Source organism: Pantherophis guttatus, chromosome 1, assembly GCF_059756535.1.
Source record: "Pantherophis guttatus breed Tessera chromosome 1, ASM5975653v1, whole genome shotgun sequence".
Classification (NCBI taxonomy): domain Eukaryota; kingdom Metazoa; phylum Chordata; class Lepidosauria; order Squamata; family Colubridae; genus Pantherophis; species Pantherophis guttatus.
Genome location: NC_142063.1, coordinates 230,514,057 through 230,534,407, shown reverse-complemented (window position 1 = coordinate 230,534,407; position 20,351 = coordinate 230,514,057). Strand labels below are relative to the sequence as shown.

At 37.4% G+C, this 20,351-nt stretch overlaps 1 protein-coding gene across 1 annotated transcript in view; it reads right to left on the bottom strand.

The window, feature by feature from the left end:
* Positions 1-210: 210 nt before the first annotated feature.
* CD109 (CD109 molecule) overlaps positions 211-20,351 on the bottom strand; it is an 83,336-nt gene continuing 63,195 nt past the window's right edge. Inside the window, exons 27-33 of the mRNA XM_034431893.3 lie at positions 19,342-19,532; positions 17,277-17,432; positions 17,119-17,184; positions 8,717-8,859; positions 6,373-6,529; positions 4,098-4,200; positions 211-2,986 (exon numbers count right to left, since the gene is read on the bottom strand). Coding sequence (XP_034287784.2) covers positions 2,814-2,986; positions 4,098-4,200; positions 6,373-6,529; positions 8,717-8,859; positions 17,119-17,184; positions 17,277-17,432; positions 19,342-19,532 — 989 coding nt within the window. The 3' untranslated portion in view covers positions 211-2,813. The remainder of the gene's footprint in view (positions 2,987-4,097; positions 4,201-6,372; positions 6,530-8,716; positions 8,860-17,118; positions 17,185-17,276; positions 17,433-19,341; positions 19,533-20,351) is intronic.

The window sequence follows — 20,351 nt, the reverse complement described above, 5'->3', positions numbered from 1 at the left end:
TTTAAAAATTTCTCCTAAACGCCAAGGATCCAAGATCCAGCCTTCTATATTCTGTAGATTCCTCCTATACACTAGCTGTACTTAACATCAGTAATTTGATAATCCTACAAGTAGGGCTTACTTAACAATGGAACAACGCAGTCATAAACTGCTTTCTTTTGAAGAATATATACAGGCCTGACTCAAAAAAATACTGCATTTATATCAATATGAGACCAGTTTTATAGATATATTTATTAAACCATATGAAGTGGGGGGTTTTTCCTTGATCTGGTAAGAATGCATATTTTAAATTTTCAGCACAAAATATATATTTTAATACAACATAATTAAAGTCCTCATTCCCATATACATGTAAATCCTGAAATCTTAAACATGTATTTTCTTGCAGCCACAACACATATTTCTTTATTTAATATTAGGCAGATGTGTACATATATGAATAGAGAAATTTGTATTTCCAAGTGTGTGTGTGTGTATAATCTTTATTCCATGCACTTTTTCCTCAGGCCTATTCAATATAATATTCAAATTAAAGCATACAGTGCCAAATAAAATAGGCAGATATGCCAAACCCCTTGAGAATTGATTTTATGCACTTAAGATGTAATGCAGCTAAAGTTGCTTAAAGTTCTTTTATATGAATCTTAATATTTACCACATATTTGTCTACATTTGTTCATAGTTTCCTTTCTAAATGTTTAAACCTGTGCCTTACCACATCATTATTTTAATCCAGTGCTTCACTTCCTATCTAAGTGAATTTGACTATTGCAATATATAGTTGATATTTGATAGTCCTGCATCACTGGCAGCCTACAAACACTGGCATTTGTGAACATGGATACAGCTTTACTCCCTACTGGTTCAAGTTTTCTTTTCATTCATTTATTGAACCTTAGTTTTAAGGAAGATGGAAGCAGATTTTGATCCTATTTCAGTGACAAGAACACTGTTGTTTTTACTTCAGATTGGGCTCTTCTTTGTATTCTATTTAGACTAACAGAGACTTAATTCCAGCCATCTCAATGTCAATATTTTGCTTGTTCCTATAGAAGTCCTTGACGTACAACCATAATTGAGCCCAATATTTCTATCGCTAAGCAAAACAGTTAAGTGACTTTTGCCCCATTTTATGACCTTTCTTGCTTACGTAATACTGTTATTAAGTGAATCAGGCTTCCACATTGACTTTTGCTTGTCAGAAGGTCATAAAAGCTGATCATATGACCCCAGGTCACTTGCAATCATCATAAATACATGCCAGTTGCCAAGCGTCCAAATTTTGATCATTTGACTACAGTGATGTTGTAATAGTCATACATCATTCACTTTTTTCAGTGTGGTTGTAACAGTTACTAAACAAATGATTTTAAGTTAAGTACTACCTACTGTATACTGCTAGTCTTTCTTGTTCTGCAAGGTGTTCTATCTCTGAGTAACTTATAAAGTTTGTACCATATTAAAATTCTTCAGAGGTAGAGTTCCTATTGGGTTAGTCTTCTAGTTTAACAACAACTTCTGTTTTTTGTCCAGAGGATTAGCAGGACAAGGTGCATTCAGTTTGAAGCAAGCCACTAAACTGCCTAATCTTACTCTCTAGCAACAATTAGGACAAGCAATAAATGTCATACTGTAAAAGAAAATGCAAGATTTCTAATTAAAAAGAAGCCTTTATCATAATATAAATCTGTTGCTTTCTTATATTTACTTTTAACACACATACAAAAATAATGCACTCCAATGCATAATGAGGCATATTTTGTTTTTAGCACAGTTTAAGCATTTTTCATAATGTGACTAGTCAAGTATGAATTATGGCCAGCTGCTTGACATGTTTTGTTTTTTTTTTTGAGCTGTAATTTAGTAGGTGTCCTTATGTGCACATTGTACAATCAATGCATATAAGAGTAATTTAGATCTTTAGAACATAACTGAGAAAATCAGTAATTATTGCAATTAATATTAATCTGGCCCAAAGTATTTATTAAACTGCTTTGAAGGAGAGGCTCAGTCCTGTGCCAGTACAGTCAATAACACTTATAAATTAAGTGTTAGCCTGAAATATACCATAAACTAAATCCCATAAATTAGGAATGTAGGGCTTAAATAATATATTGTGTAAGTACTAAAACTAAACAATATTCCTATAAAAAACTCTCAAATTCACTATAAAAATAAGAAACTAATACAAAATATATACTCCATTTTAGTTTTTTTCCTCTGAATATCAGTTTGGCCTCATTCAGACATGCTTTAAATTAAAAAATGCTTAAAGTTTTAGACAAATCAATTTAATTTTAATTTAACATTATCTAATTCAGAGCAAAGGTTAGAGTCTGGATCCTCCCCTATTTCACTGGAGAAAATAGTTTAGGTTTCCATCTTACATACACTTATTAAAAGTACTGTAAGAGCCCTTCAGACTTATTACTAAACATATGCAGTATATAAGATTTTGCAGAAAGTCCCTAAGCATTTAATAGATAAAGAACAGTGTTTCTCAATCTTGGCAATTTTATACTGTGTGGATTTGCTGTCTGGGGAATTCTGGGATTTGAAGCCCACACATCATATAATTGCCAAGGTTGAGAAACACCAGTATAGAAGATGCCAATGAAAATAAAAATGGTACAAATGTGAAAAGTTTTCCATTCCGAGCAATTTACCCTTACTTAATTTGAGATGCAAATTCTTTCACAGAGTTTAAACCTATAAGTCAATTTTCACAGGTCCAGACTCCCCTTATGCAGGAAAATACAATCAATGGTACTCTCAGCAGTGCAATAAACATCAGTCACCCAGTTATTAAATCAGATGAAAACATAGCAAGTTGACAGCACTAGCAGTACTAACAATTCCGAAGAGAGAGAAACGGATAAGGAGCCACCTGTTTTACAAAAATTACATTCATCGTCTTCACAGAAAGTACAAGATGACAAACTCTGCATCACCTGGGAGTTGTAGCTTTTCACTGTTCTCCTCCCTATTATGAACAATTGCAAAGCAAAGAAAAAAGGTATTAAGGCCCAACATTTCAAACAAATTATTATTTGATAGTATTTATATGCTGCTGTGAAACAATATCAGAAGCAAAACTATCCCATAACTTCACCACTGTTCTCTGTCAGGTTATTGGGGGCAGCATGCTGACATTATAAACTGCCCAGAGTGGGCTATAAAGCACTATGTGGGTGATATATTTATTTATTTATTTGTTCAACTTGAATGCCGCCTTTTTCCGAAGACTCAAGGCGGCTTATAATGCATTTAAAAACCATATATAAAACATTAAAAGTTAAACCATTAAAAACAATTAAAACCCATTCACACCATTTCATGGCCGGATCTCGCCAAATCGCAGCAGCGAGATCAACGGCCCCAGGCCTGCCGGAAGAGCCAGGTCTTCACCGCTTTTTGGAAGGCCAATAGGGTGGGGATGGTCTGGACCTCAGGAGGTAACTGGTTCCAGAGAGCTGGGGCAGCCACAGAGAAGGCCCTCCCCCGTGGGCCCGCCAGCCGGCATTGTTTAGCTGATGGGACCCTGAGGAGACCAACTCTGTGGGATCTCACCAGTCGCTGGGAGCTATGCAGTAGAAGGCGGTCTCGAAGATACCCTGGCCCTGAGCAATGTAGGGCTTTAAATATATAAGTCTAAGTGCTATTGCTGTTAGGTATAATGCCCTGATTTCAATCTTCTATCTGGACCAGATGAATAAAAGTCATTTTTTTACTATATATCCATGAATCCGTACTATTGCTAAATTTGTTGAAATGAGGAATGCTTTAAGTAACAAAATCATTCTTGATTGAAGAATTATATCCCAAAATATCAATCTTTCAGAGAACATAAATTTAATGGATCTTATGTTCCACTGAACACTGCCCTCTCCTCACCACCTCCCCCTTCTTCAAGGTTTAAGAGAATTAACAATATTTAAGTTCCTGTGGTTTCCAGTCATGCTTATTTCTCATGTACAGTCTTTACTGTAACTAATTGAATCTGGTCCTTCCTTAACATACAACAGTTCATTCTTCCCTTTCCCACCTAAACTGCATACTTGAGCACTGAATAAATAAAAGTGATTGACACATACTAGGTTCATAATAATCCATCACAGTCACTGAAGCATCCTGGGTATTTGCCACTTTGAAGTCTCTCACAGCTGGAATGTCCACACAAACCTGTGTTTCGTTTAACTACCAAAAAAAAAAAAAAAAAGATAATTTTCAGAGAGGTCTACAGTATATGCTTCCATAATGAATGCATATGAAAAACTAGATGTTTAATATTAAAAAAAAGAAACTTCCTATGCATCCATCTTTAACTGCATTACCCAGAACAGTAGATACAGCTATATATTTACAAATAGCTGCCTTTCTGACAATCTTACTGTATACTGTTTGCCAATAAGAGTAGACATATTGCACAAATGTAGAATCACAAACAGTAGCTGATTCACACACATAAGCGCAATAGTCCATATCTGTCGCAAAGAATCATGCTTACCAAAATTTATTCTTATTTCCCTACTTGTTTTGAAACTAAAAACAGGTAGATCAACTGCCTTGGACAGCAACTATTTGAAGTTATAATGATGATGAAAAAGTAACTTTGTGACCAATCTCCATACTTATGACCTTCACAGTGTCTCTCTCTGTTACATATTCACCAATATAGTCCATTAGAATATACTGTCCTGTGCCTGACCTCTTTTATTCACCACAGCTCCCAGATTGGAATGATTGCTTAAACAAGCTATCATTTCCTGAATTGCTTTTCTCTGCAGTACAGCAATCCCCAAAATGTGCTAATTGCAATTTAACAAACTCAGCTCTGTGACCTTCATTAACCAGCTTATAGCTGCTGCCTGTAACTGACAAGACCTTGGATCGGTTTCACACTTTTGGCTTTTGTTTGCCTTATAAGCTCTGGAACGCCCAGCCCTGAACTGCTAAGCAGTCAATCAACGCCAGCGCATTTCTTTCAATGTGCATTCTCTATTGTGTACCCACTTATTGTCTTATAATCCCTTCGTCTCAAGACAAACATCAACTTTTCTCTTGCTAATTATCTCAGCACTGGAGTGAGCACTCCAAAGGGTGGGGATTAGGGAAAAAAAAGGGCTACAAGATTTGCCCTTTTACCAGGCTTCCTTGCGAGTCAGGTTCTGGAAACCTTCCCCATCTATTGGACTCATCTGTCTGTTTAGGTTCATATCCTTGTGACACTAAAGCATGGGTGTTAAACTCACAGTGTCACATTGTCATCACATGACATATCATGACTTTTTTCCCCTTCACTAAAATGGGGTGGGCGTGGCCAGTATGTGACGCATCCAACCCGCAGGCCAAGAGTTTGACACCCCTGCTGTAAAGGAAAGAAAATCTGAAGTAAAATCATAAGCACTGTCGTAGTCACATGATTTTCCACTTAGTGACTGAATTGCCAGTCCCAACTGTGGTTGCTGAATGAGGACTAAACCAGTTACATTATACTTATTGGCTGCAGCTGTGACCAACAACTCTGTTGCTAAGCAACAATGTCTTTAAAAAGAACATCACGTGAGCACAGCTTACAACTTTCTACAGGCTTCTCCATTGATTTTGCTTTTGTTGGAAACAGGCTGTGAAGGTTGCAAATGGCAATCACGTGACCATGAGACTGCATAAATCAGCACTGGTGGCCAAGCACCCAAATCATGATTTTGTGACTTCCAGTTTGTATCTATATGATTTTTTTAGTTTTTGTTTGCAGAAATACAAAACATGCAACTTTGTGAACTGGTTGTCTTGCTTTTTAGCACCGTCGTAGCTTCAAATGGTCACTGAACAAGTGGCCAGTAAGCAAAGACCACCTGTATCATGTGAATCCACCTTTATACATCTATTTATACTTTATTCTTTATCCTGAGTAAACACATAAATGCTTGCACTATTAGTGTGCTTAATCTTGGCACAGTACAGTATGGCCTGTCAAACAGAAAAACCAGGGAGAACAAGCTGGCTATAGAACTACTTCATTCTCGTTTCTCTTTTCCTTAACTATGAAGATAAAAAGTTTAGAAATATAGGCTTCCTATCACAGCCTATAATTTGATAATTTTAATTTGGTCTTCTGACCCTTAAACATCTCTTTCTACTTATTCTTACAAGGCCTGGTCAAACTTATGTAAATATACTTCATAAAATATGGCCTCTCTTGAATGAATTGGAGGATTCCAGTTAAATTTTACCTCTAAATTTTGTCTATAGTGTTGACCAAACATGTTTATTTTAAATGATAATTTAAAAAAAAAACTTTTCATAATTTTATTTTTTGAATCAAAGTTTTATCATCATTCTGACTAGTATGTCTTTATTTTGACTTACAGAGTCCAGATATAAATGGATTTTGCCTTCCTCTTTTTCCACTTTTTTAACTGGGTCAGCTAATGACACAAAACGGGGTGACAGAGAGAAGCCACTCAGTAATCCAATCTCCATGAGAGCCATGCCGGTCCTTGAAGATGAGCCAGTACCCAGATATCTAACAAAGAAAAAGGTATGAGTTACATAGAAATAACAGTGCATGCACATGTGCACACACAACCATGCAATGTTTTTAATTCCTAGTATAGAATTAAAGTATAGACTTTAATTCTCCATTTGTACTGGAGGAAAATAAAATTATGAAAGAGCACAATTAATTAATTAATTAATTTTTGTTTATAGTGTTTCTATATATAATATTGTACGCCCTCCAGAGTTATTCTGTGGAAAGATGGGCGGTCAATACATTTTAAAAATAAATAAATAAATACCTCTTCCCCCCACCCATTTTAAAGGTGCCAGATATCTAAATCAAGAACAAACATTGATTTACAACTATAACATTATGACAGGAACTACTGAGAGGACAAGCGAAGTGAAAGCATCAAACGGCAATTTTTCCACAAAGCATTTGTCAGGTTTGTGCCCTGAACGCTTGGGAACTGAGTAAAACAATATTTCTTGTTATCAGGTAGTCCTTTTTGCCAGAGTTTTTAAAGTGAATCACTGCCATTGTTATGTGAATCATGTGGTCTTTGAATGACCCCAGCTTCCCTCATTGCTCATCAGAAGCCAAGCTGGGAACATCGCAAATTTTATTTATTTATATTTTATTTTATATCAAATTTATATACCGCCCTTCTCCCTGAGGACTCAGGGCGGTGTACAGCCAAATAAAAACATAAACTACAAACATTAAAATACTATTAAAAAGATATATATAAATTTGGCCCCGTAATTAATAAAAAAAACAATGACAAACCAGTTAAAAACATTTAAAAGTGTTAAAGCCCGGCTTGCTGAAAAAAGAAAGATTTAAGGGCACGGCGGAAGGCACCAAGGTCTTAGATTCTCCTTATCTCTGGGGGCAGTTGGTTCCAGAGGGTGGGTGCCCCCACAGAGAAGGCCCTCCCCCTGGGGGTCACCAGCCTACATTGTTTGGCTGATGGCACCCCGAGGAGGCCCTCTCTGTGGGAGCACACAGGTCGATGGGAGGCCGTCGGTAGCAGCAGGCAGTCTTGAAGATATCTAGGTCCTATGCCATGGAGCACTTTAAAGGTGATAACCAACACCTTGAAGCGCACCCGGAAGACCACTGGGAGCCAGTGCAGCTTACTCAGGAGAGGTGTTGTATGGGAGCGCCATGCAGCTCCCGTAACTACCCGCGTGGCCGCATTCTGGTCCAGTTGGAGCTTCCGGGTGCCCCTCAAGGGGAGCCCCATGTAGAGAGCGTTGCAGTAGTCCAGGCGAGAGGTGACAAGGGCATGAGTGACTGTGCGCAGGGAATCCCGATCAAGAAAGGGCCGCAACTGGTGTATCAGGCGAATCGGACAAAAAGTCCCCCTGGCCACAGCCGTCAGATGTTCCTCCAAGGACAGCTGCGTATCCAGAACTCCCAGATTGCGAGCCCTCTCCGAGGGGACCAAAGACTCGCCCCCAATAGTCAGAGATGGAGTCATCTGACTATATCGGGATGCCGGGAACCACAGCCACTCAGTCTTGGAAGGGTTGAGTTTGAGCCGGTTTCTCCCCATCCAGATCGGCACAGCCTCCAAGCACCAGGACATTACTTCAAGGACATCGTTGGGGTGGCCAGGGGTGGAGATGTACAGCTGGGTGTCATCAGCGTACTGGTGGTACTTCACCCCAAAGCCACGGATGATCTCACCCAGCAGCAATCACATGACCCTGGGATGCTGCAATAATCATAAATACATGCCAGTTACCACGTGCACAAATTTTGACAACGTGACTATGGGAATGCCGTGGTAGTAGTCCTAAGTATCAGGAGCAGCCATAGGTATCAAACTCATAGCGTCATGTTGTTGTCACATGACATATTGTGACTTTTCCCCCTTCGCTAAACCAAGGGTGGGCGTGGCAAGCGTGTGACACATCTGGGCCGCGAGCCACGAGTTTGACATCCCTGGCCTAAGGGAAGAACTTATGAACTGAGCTGTCTCTTTAGATTTAACTAAGCTTTAACTTTGGTAGGAATTTTTGTTTGATTCATTGATTCATTGATTCGTTCATACATTCATTCATTCATTCATTTAGAAAACCTGGCAATATGATGGAGTGGTATGCCCAAACTTTTATTTCTCTGAAATCTTATAAAGATATATTTGTTAAAGCTCATTTTTTAAAATTGTAAATAAAAGAGAATGGATAGCTTAATACTTACCTGGTGCACACATTTAAAGTTAAGCTATTTATGTCTTCTTTGTCATCCTTTACATAGACATCTAAGTCAAAGGCTTCTTGATTTTGTGCAGATCTACGCCTTTTGCTGGTATGTGAATTTTTCACATTGTATATAACATTGAGCTATAGAGAAACAAAATTTTTTAAAAATGATATTCAGTGAAGATAACAGCAGAAAAGAATAATAATAATAGCAATTTCAGAGTTTATCAGATTAAATTCATATATGCAATACTGTAACATACAATCCAAAAATAAATGTGGGACATTTCGCATCCTTTTCTGAAATAAAACTTTCAGTTTCAAATTCTCAAAACCAATCTATCAAAAGAACCTCAAAATGACAAATCAAACATGCTTTCTTCTTATTGGACCTGCTGTGAACTTGGTCAAATCAAGTTGGAAATAAATCAAAATGTTGTCATCACCCAAAATGCTATTGCTTTAGTGTTTGCCAAGAAAAGCAAAATGGTAAGAATTTACTGGCAATTCAGGAACACCTGGATCAACATATAGGATAGCCTCTTAAACAACTATTTTACTGGAAGGAATTTTATGTTCAATTTTTCATTCCTTCTTGGCCTTAAACAAAGATAAATCCAGGAAGAAAGAAAACTCTACAAAGGAACGATCAAGCATGCTTTCAGCTGGTTGCAACATCAACTCTGTTTTCTTACCCAGCCTGTCCTGCTGCAAACAGGACAAAGCAAGATATCCTGTCATAGGCAGAAAGAATTTTACCAACACATTTTAAAAGGTATTTTGATATGACAATTTAAATGACAGTGGTGGTAGATATGCATGCAGCATATATTCACTAGCTGGCACATTCATAATGATTGACATCCTGGCTTATACTCATAGCTGTCAATATGTAATTTCTGGAAACTGCAAAACATCATTCAAGACATCTGGAACCTCTGACATAATTCGTACACATTTGCCTGTTCCTGTGTCAAACCACACATCTTTCCTTAAAGATTCAGTTCTGTTATGGAATTACTGATTTCTCTAGGCTATGCAACCACTGCTTCTGTGATGGATTGTGAATAAGATTGTGTGAGTCTCCCACATCTGGGTCAATGACTCAACTAAACAGATTATGTCATTTTGTAATTCTTTTCTTCTTCTTTTTTTTTTTTTTTAAAAATTGATTTCTGCTCCAAAACTAGAAAGATAAGCCAACTACATTTTTCTAAATGGCATAGACATTTAGTTAAACATTTAGTTAAACAATAACATTTTGCATCAGTTTTTATATTGGTTTTATGTTGTAATTAAGCACTCTTGGGAAGAGGCAAGTAGCTGTTATAACAGCTATCTGCAAGGGAAAGGGGGATCCAAAACAATGAACAGGAAGATTCTTAGCTGATAAGAATTATCTGGAAATTATTATTTCTGCCAAAGTACTATTGTACTTGTTATAAAGTTCTGCACTTGCCATATTCACTATTTTCTTATTCTGAATATGTTGACAGCTACATGAGAAGAGTTTGATTTACTAATTAAAGGCAAACCACTCCAAAATATCTTGTCAAGAAAACTGCATAGGCCTATCTATGTAGTTGCAAGAAACAATGACATTAATTTATAAAAAAAGAGTTCTGCATAAGTAATTATGCATTCATATTTGCAGAAAGTTTAGCTTTGTACTTGTGTTCTACTGTTCATTTAGTGTATCACTCAAACATGCAATTTGACCACAAATGCTAAATTTATGCCTGTGTACATATATTTTGTATGTTATAAATTTATACATTTTTATTTCTGTAGTAAAATTCCTTCATGGTCAGATAAAACATTGCAAGCTTGGAAGCTTGAGCAAACTTGGAAGCTTGAGCAAACTTTAAGTAAACCAGAGTGTATTCTCCTTAGCATGTCATGTCCAGGTTCATTTTCAAAAAACACATGCCATTTTAAAATGCATCTTTTTCATCTACCTATAATTCTTGTTTATTGCATATAGAGACATTGCATATAGAGAATTTTACCTAAGTGAATAGGAGGTAGTTTAGTCTTCATGAAAGATGCTTGAAGTAGAACATTTAATACACATAACATTTAATATACACATTAAACTACAATATAGGTTGATTTTGGTTTAGTGTGGTATGTAAACCTAGTTATTCTAGTTGGTAAACTATGGTTATGGCCAAGCCATATATATAAATGTAGTCACTGTGGCTTCAACAAATATTAAAATTAATCTTGGCTTACTATAATGCGTTAACTTGGCCTTAGTTTTGCCAGTTCTTGATTGGATGCTTTTCCAAGATAAATGGCAGGAAGATGGTATCCTTCACATTTATGAAACTGCAAGACTTTACGCTTCTGGAACTACTTTGCTTCAACAATTATTGAAAACAAGGAGCTTCCTTGTGAAAGCATTATCGAAATCCTTTTAGCAGCAACCTTCACAATATTCCAGCTAAAAAAATATCAAAACTTTGGAAAACTGCCTGTCAGTCCAGGAATCTTTGCTCTCTCATGTTTATCCTTATGGTTGGAATTTAAACAGATGTCTGGATGAAAGTTTATGGTTAAAGGGTTATTTTCAGGAAGAAATTTTTGGCAGCATTTTATTTGGCTACTGAATTAAGCTTTGAGAAAGAAAGTAGAATGCTAATGAGCTTGCATTTTAAAACAAATGAACTTCAGCAGGTGTGAGAATGGATGAGAAGATTCACACAATCCTGACCTGGGCTTTTTCTTTTAAGAGGCTTCAGGTATATCTTGTTTAGACTTGATAAAAGTGATTAAAACCCTAATGTCAAAATAAAAACTAATATGAATGTATTCACTTGCTTCAGGAATGAAACACAGACAAACACATTAAGCATGCTAGTGTCTCATTGGGCCACATTTTTTCACTTTATTGGCATATGTAGAATTGAAAAATCAGGGCTGCTCACTAGGCTGAAAGCTGAAAAATATCTCTGAAGAAGACAATTGGAAATCTCCTTGCTGACAAAAAAAATGTCATGGATGCAGTCAGAAACCAGACACAGGACCATCTTTATTTTTTTTAAGTTGAAAATTGTTTTTTTTCTTACATTTTGGAGAGCAGTCTGTATATTTATCAACAGTAGACACATAGAAAGCATAATTTTGTTTCATCCAAGATAAAGGTGAGGGTTGCTACATGTTACCTAGTTTGGGTAGTGAAATATCTGCAAGAAAATAACCAAGCTCAGAGAATACCAAGGACTCCTCATTTCAACCCTTACAAATATTCTCTTATTGATAAAGATTCAGACCAATTGGGCATCCATTTGAATTTCTGAATGCAAATTGAATTTTGAATGCATTCAATTTACGGATCAAACAGATGCAAAATAATGAAAAATTTGCAGGGAAAATTGTAAGATTCTTTGAAAAATCAGTTTTATGGAAAAATGTACCAAAAACTGGCATCTCCCTTGGAAGTGGATGGTTATTAGACTTTGCTATATAATATAATACATTATCCAGAAGAGATTCAAAAAGTGAAATGGAGTTCTAAGATGACATGATTCATTATTCCCAGATGTTTAAAAAGCTTCTCTTTCCCCCTTTTTTCTGTCCAATCCTGTATAGGCATAACTCAGGAAATCCCTAGACATGGTTGAAGGATTGCTTTTGACTTGAATTACAACTGGTAGCGTTGTCATTGCTAACTCTAAAGGAAGGGACAGGTTCCTCTTTACACATGATGCAATGGTAGTAAAATATATCCTTGCTTCAATTCATCTACTCCGAAATTCCAAATGTGATCATTCTTTACTCACATGTAATTCATAGCAGATGATAAATCATGCAATGTTAATTGCTGTTATTATCAGCCATTATTGCATTCTGTATTAGTACAGATTTTTTTAAAATGGGAATTTCATGTATCATTTGCTTAAAGTTTTTTATTGTATTTTTTGGCATATTAATATCAATTCTAATGTTAGAGTACTTTACTAGAAAAGGGTAGGTTGCTTGATTTGACTATAAGTCAGTCATAAATCATATTATTAATTTATCTGCCTACTTTTCTCAAGAGTAACTCAATCCTGATAACAAACTGCAATCATTCTTAAAGGATGGAACATTTAAAAGAACAAGAATGGCATAGTTTAACGCTCTCCAGCCTAGATGTTATGTCTTAGGATGCTTTAGGAAGAGTTACCTTCAGCTTGCAAAGGTTCTTTGTACAGAACAACTGTGTCATAAATGAGAAAACATTGGTCAAGTAGTCTCTTAATAAGACTTGTGGTAGAATTTAGAGTGCTGCATCTACACGTGAGGACAAACCATCTTCCACTCCAGGTGCCGTGGATTATGAGCTGTGGTTAAGCTCTTTGGATAAGGATTAGAAGTTCTGTTTAATTTCACCAAGAGCCTTGGTGGCACCAGCTGCCTGCAATTACTGCACGTTCAAATCTCACCAGGCTCAAGGTTGACTCAGCCTTCCATCCTTTCTAAGGTAGGTAAAATGAGGACCCAGTTTGTGGGGGCAATAAGCTGACTTTGTATAAAAAAGAACACTGCTTGGGGGGGGGAGGGGGGGGCGAAAGCCCTACTAAGCAGGTATATACAAAAGTATGAAGGCTATTGCTTAATGCATTGTAAGCCGCCCTGAGTCTCCGGAGAAAGAGCAGCATATAAATCGAACCAATAAATAGATAGATAGATAGATAGATAGATAGATAGATAGATAGATAGATAGATAGATAGAGATAGATAATATGCTGTCCTTTCTCTTTATGGAGGTTATCGAAAGATATTCAGGTAGTCCTCGACTTACAACCATTCATTTAGTGATCGTTCAAAGTGACAATGGCACTGAAAAAAGTGACTTATGACCAGTTTTCACACTTACGACTGCTGCAGCATCCCCAAGGCTACGTGATCAAAATTCAGATGCTTAGCAACTGGTTCATATTTATGACCATTGCAGTGTCCCGGGGTCATGTGATCCACTTCTGCAATCTTCTGACAAGCAAAGTCAATGAGGAAGCCAGAGTCACTTAACAACCAGGTTCCTAATTTAACAACTGCAGTGATTCTCTTAACAACTGTGGCAAGAAAGGTCATAAAAACTCACTTAACAACTGATTCACTTAGGAACAGAAATTTTGGGGGGTCAGTTGTAGTCGTAAGTGAAGGACTACTGTAACAAGTAAGAATATTAAATGTACCTCAAAAACCAGTTGGCTGACTGCACTCAGGGCTGACCTCTCAAAAGGTGATTTCCTCAACTGATGAGACTTTAAATTTCATTATGACCACTCTGAACTGAGTCTGGACAGCAACTGGCAATCAGTGAAATTGTTTCAGCCAAGGGTGACATGGGACCTCCAGGGGACACCACTCACTACCTATATCATTTTTCTGCAATTTTCATTCTCAAGAGCTGCTGCTAAAAAAATGCATGGGCAGTAAATCAGCCTTGAGGTTATCACTGCATGGATTTTAGGATTTTTGGTTTATCAGCTAAAGCTGCGGTGGCTGTCCAATGTTAATGCTGAATCCAGAAGACCCACTAGACTACAAAATTGATTCAAGGGAGTCTCCTTCTAAAACAAGTATTATAGGAAGTCCTTGACTTACAACAGTTCATTTAGTGACTCTTCAAGGTTACGATGGCAATGAAAAAAGCAGGGGTGAAATCCAGCAGGTTCTGACAGGTTCTGGAGAACCGGTAGCGGAAATTTTGAGTAATTCGGAGAACCGGCAAATACCACCTCTGGCTGGCCCCAGAGTGGGGAGGGAATGGGGATTTTGCAATATCCTTCCCCCAGGAGTGGGGAGGGAGTGTAGATTTTGCAATATCCTTCCCTCAGGAGTGGGGAGGGAATGGGGATTTTGCAGTATCCTTCCCCTGCCATGCCCACCAAGCCACACCCACCAAGCCACGCCCACAGAACCGATGGTAAAAAAAATTGAATTTCACCACTGGAAAAAAGTGACTTATGACTTACGACCATTGCAGCATCCCCATGGTTACATGAAAAAAATTCAGACGTTTGGCAACTGACTCATATTAATGATGGTTGAAATGTCCCGGGATCATGAGACCACCTTTTGCTACCTTCTGATAAGCAAAGTCAATGGAGAAGCCAGATTCACTTAACAACCATGATACTAACTTAACAACTGCAGTGATTCATTGAACAACTATAGCAAGAAAGGTTGTGAAACAGGGTAAATTCACTTAATAACTGTCTCACTTAGCAACAGAAATTTTGGGCTCAATTGTGGTCATAAGTCATATTTATAACTGTATTTCCCAAATCCCGATGTCCAACTTCCTGTGTTATAAATTGCCATGTCTTATTTTATTCCTCCACATCTAAGTCTAGGGTCATCTGGAGACATTCAGAGGCCCTAGAAATCTCAGACCTTAAATCTGTAAGAAAGGAAAGGAAAGGAAAGGAAAGCTAAATATTTTCAGCATATTGATGGTTTCTGGCTCTCAATTTGAGAACGACACTTCTATGTGATTTCATATTGGAATTAAACAGAATTTTCCCGTCTTTAACCATACATTGGCATTTCTGATATTGTCATCAAATCCTACAAGCTGTCTTTTCAATGCTACTTAAAAATAGATAAATATACTGGTAATATCATATGCCTATAGACAGTTGATCAAGTAAAAGACCCTCTTGTTCCATGTGTTAATTACAAACACAGGATAGGGTTTGAGTCTGTGCATTTGGCATCTAATATTTATTTAGATTTTTCTTAAAAGTGTTTTAAATTGTTGATAACTTGATTGCACATCAATTTTGATTGTTTTAAAATAAGCTAGTAATATTTTTGCATGTGTAGACAACTTGCAGCAATTTGACTGCTGTTAAAAACAATTCCAGCTGAGTCCACCACTGTCAGATATGATGGATGAACAATGTATTGCCTGCTGTGTTATTTTCAAACGTTGGCCTTCATTAATGGACCTGAAGTTATTTTCAAATGTATATTTTTTTGATAAAAATAAATATGATTTCTGTAAATGCATATACCCAAATAATGGCATTTTATAACAAGCCCAGCCCCCTCTGAAATTTTATATATAACCTATTCTTCAAATTCTGTTTGTGGTGTTGCACTGCTAATGTCACGTATTCTACTGTTTATTTGTACTGGATGCTAATCAACATGGAATTTGACTCATGTAACCCAATCGTTTTACAAGGATTAAAGATAAAAAGATGTAAAACAGGCCTGGGGTTTCTATGCTAACTGGATTCTGTGTCCCTAGTATCCCTTTGATCCAAGAGAACACCATTTTCTTTGACAGGAGTCCAAATATGGAGACAGGTCTCATATGCCAAGATACTTTTGTAAGTTGTTTTCATTCTCCTTCTCATCTTCCCCTGGGCTACCAGACAGCATTTGATTTGCTATGTCGGGTAGCGTTGTGAGAATTGGACAAAAGAGCAATATGCTACTGGCCGACAATAGAATGACGTGTATGCATTTTGCCAGGGTTAAAAAAGAAAGATATATAATGAACACTGAAAAATCTAAGCAACAATTTTTGTGGCAGGGAAGAGAGAAGGGAAGCTTCTCTTGGAAAATCAAGTGATTATTTTTTAAACACAGTGGAGTGGGCAGAAAAGCTGAAGAACGGGAGGAAGACAGTGCTGCAAATAAGGAATTGCATGAAAATTACAGCTACCACATTCCACACTGCTTACAAGAAGCCCACGATTATTATATTGAATTATGGACTGGGCAGCATTTTTATAAAGGACAACCACTTCAATACTGATAGTAGTGATGTTCAGGATTTCCTGAAAGCCACTATAGATCCAAAATGAAGTTAACAACATATCTGCCATCAGAGTTCACTGTTATGCTGCAAGCTGTACTGCAGTTCAGAATAAAACTGTTCACATCAAGAAGTCTTGGTGCTGATTTAGAAGATCCATCCTTTACATAGAATAATAATCTTAAAGTGACATTTAACAGCATCCTAATGCTATTACAATTGCCTTCTAGGAAAACACCAGGAGTTTAGCAGGAAAGGAGAAACAAAATCTCTTTTGGTGGGACATTCACACAGAGTAATTAGAATCTAAATCATACTTTCCAATATGATAGGTACATTGAGAATATTACATAATTACTAGAATTAATTAATAGCATTCTATTAATATATAATTGCTATATTAATATGATATTAGTAATCAAAGCAGTTTTAAAAAGACTAAACAAAAGAATGGAGAAAACAATCTAAAGTAATAAAGTCATAAGGACAGCCGTGACTTGATTCTGAATCTAGTTTGTACTTAATATAATATTGACTCCACCCTTATAATTCAAATATGATCCAACCAAATGGAGTATCTAATTCAATCCAAAATCCTTAGAGAAAGAAAAGAGACAAAAATGACTATATACACCTACCTGAAAAATAGCAAAACCACGGCCATTTGCAGAAATTGTAATTCTAACAGGCTGTGCAGCTGGAAACTAAAAGAAATGGCAGATTTTATTATGGTCAAAAAAGCATTCCAAATTAGATGAATTTCCTGAAATCAGTTTTTTTAAAAAAAATTCAGTACCTCTTTGGTCTTGAGAACTAAACGGTTTTCATGATCAATTCGGAAAACCGTTGGATTTTCTTCCATGGATCCATTCACTGTAACATCTATTTCTGTCACAGAATCAGCTGTAAGTGTTGCAAAGGTACTCAAGGCTTGCAGAGCCACTATAGTGTCCTATCCAGAGAAGAAAGAACAGTTTTGTTAATATGAATATGAAGTAAGTAGGTCAACCAGGTTAGCAAGAGCACCTAATGAAGCCTGGTTGATTTCAAAAGCTAAGCAGGTACAGAAATGGCTAGTACTTAGATGAGAAGTCATTTGGAAATCCTGGAGCAGGGGTGTCAAACTCAGGGCCTGGGGGCCGGATCTGGTCTGCAGGGTGCTTAGATCTGGCACCCGGGGCCACCCTTGAAACATTGAAGGACTGACCCATGGTGCCTCTGCCAGCAAAAACGGAGCTTGGGAGAGCTGCAGGTGGCCTTCCCCAGCTCTGTTTTCGCTGGCAGAGGATTGCAGGAAGCCGTTGCAAGCGAAAACAGAGCTCGGGAGCCAGTTTTTGCTAGCAGAGCGCTCAGACCACCAAAGGCACCCCCAACATGAGTGATGTTGAGCTGGCCATGCCCACCCTGGCCATGCCCCCTGTTGTGGCTCCGTTACCTGAGCCTGTGTCATCGGCAGGAGAGGACTCCGAGAGTGAAGGAGAGGAGTTGGCAAGGCCTCCCTCTCCAGGACCCTCCTCTTTGGCAATGCCTTCGGCGTCCGCCAAAGGGCAAGAGATAGGGCCGGGGCCAAGCACGTCCACGCAGCCACAGGTGGACAGTGATGAGAGTAATGAGTCTTGGCAGGATCCTTGACAGCGTCGCAGAGATAAGCGCGCGCAACAGAAGAAAAGGCGTGCCCGAGATTAGGCTGAGTCACTGGACCACACCCCACAGGATATAAAAGGGAGCGTGATGGCCAGTCAAGCCTTGTGATGAACAAAGCTGAAAGCTTCTACGCCATTCTGCATTGCCGGACTTTTGCTATAGACTTTGCTGGATTATCTTTGGACTTAATTCACTCTGTAATTATTGAACATTTTACTTTGATGTACCAGAAGCGGACAGAAGTTATCTCTTCGTGAGTAATAAACTCTTGGCAGGCAGCCACTAGGTTACTGCCAAGTTCCGTTATCATAAGGAAAACAATTTTGTCGACTGGTTTGGTTTTTAACTCTTGGACGTCTGTTGGTGTGTGTGCGTGTGAGACGGGGACAGAACATCCCCCTGTCCCCACAAGATCAAATGCAACCCTCATGCGGCCCTCAATGAAATCAAGTTTGATCCCTGTCCTGGAGAAATAGGTTACACTGAGATTTTTTTAAAAAAAATCTTCACATATTCAGTCCAAATGCTCATTTAAGTATTGTGTTTTATTATTAGAAAGGGCAAAGTCAGCAGGTATTCATTCATGACAGCAATTGTAGTTTTATCTTGCAAGGCACACATTTGCTGACTCAGTAACTCTTACAGAAGTAGGACAGATGTAATTTATCATAATTTGATTTGGTTTGGCTTAACACGATGCATGAGCTCAGTCAGTGGGCCTTTATCATCATATCAGAACCAGGCCTCTTTTGCTTCTCTAATAAAGCACATTTACAAAAAGCTTATCTTAGCAATGTGTATAACATTGCATAATAACCCATAACATTGCCTTGGTGTAAAGATATGAACTTAGTCTTCCCAAGCCCGAATTCAACTTTCTGACATTTTAAAATAGGATTGATGAATCAAATGCGTCCATGGCTTTGGCCCATGTAGAAAATTAACTGAATCTTTGGAACGCACATAGAGTAGAATATTCTGGCTGGCTTTCCTTAGAGAATCGAAATCTTTTCTAATTGTTTTTTGAAACATGGATATATACACATTTCTGGCAATGCAGAAGGCCCTAAGTGAAAAGCTCATCAATCAAATTTCATATAGGGTTTGATAGATTCCTGGTTCAAAATTTTAAATGAAAATAATATATTCCTAAGGCCATATAAAATTTTAATGATTAATTTCATAAATGAATTAGGTTTTTTTGGATAATTTCTAACCTGTGTTGAAGAATAACCTCCCAGATGATTTCTTTGCTTGCTTAGCCATTTCATAATTGGAATCCCCTCCAGCAGTCTTCGTTGAATAAAATGAGACAAGAGAGCATAACCTGCAACTTCAATATCTGCAGCACGTGGCTGCCAGGAACTGGAGAGTCCAGAAGATGGTGATGTCCAGAACCTTAATTCTCCTGGGAAGAAGAAAAACAGAAAGAAGCTTTCACGTCATAAGAAAAGTATACAACTTTGTAAGGTCGGAGAGTTTATTCTTCTAAAGCTTTTTTTTTTTTTGAGCAGAGTGAAATCAATTACTTCTTAATCCTATAGTTTCTCATATTTAACGATAATCATTCCCATCCATATCCCAAAATCAATTTCACATTTATCAAATTAATAAACTATAATTTGTTCTACTACATATAAAGTTTTTCTATACTGTAGCTTTTGGCTGCTTGTCTTTTACTGGCTAGAAATGAAACTGGCTGAAGAAATCCATTCCTGAATTACAACCCTCTCCTTTACTTTGGCCACACTGATGACTAGATGTTCAATTCAGTGTATAACATGTCTCCCAACTGGTGAATTTTTCTGCTTTTTTATTTTCAACCATGGCAGGAAAACAAGCACCAGTTATTTTTTCTTCCATCTTTAAGTCGCACTTAATAGTTTCATTTGGGCTAGAAGGAGAAACTTGGTAAAATTCTTGTCAATTTCACCCAGTGTAAAAACAAAGAAAGAAATGGCCAGTATGTCACAAACCATCTGCTGAATTTTAAAAAACAAACAACCAGGACACAGGAATGGTTGCTGAAGATAGTCGAACTCGCTGAGATAGTCAAATTGACCTATGTGTTTAGAAAAAATACTACCTATCTTTTTACTCTATTTTATTTTGTATTAATTTTCACACTTTAAAACTTTCAGTGAGATTACAGTAAACAACAACAACACAACTATAGTTTCTCATCACTTGAGCTAAAAGGAGAAACTTGGCAGAATATTTGTTAGTT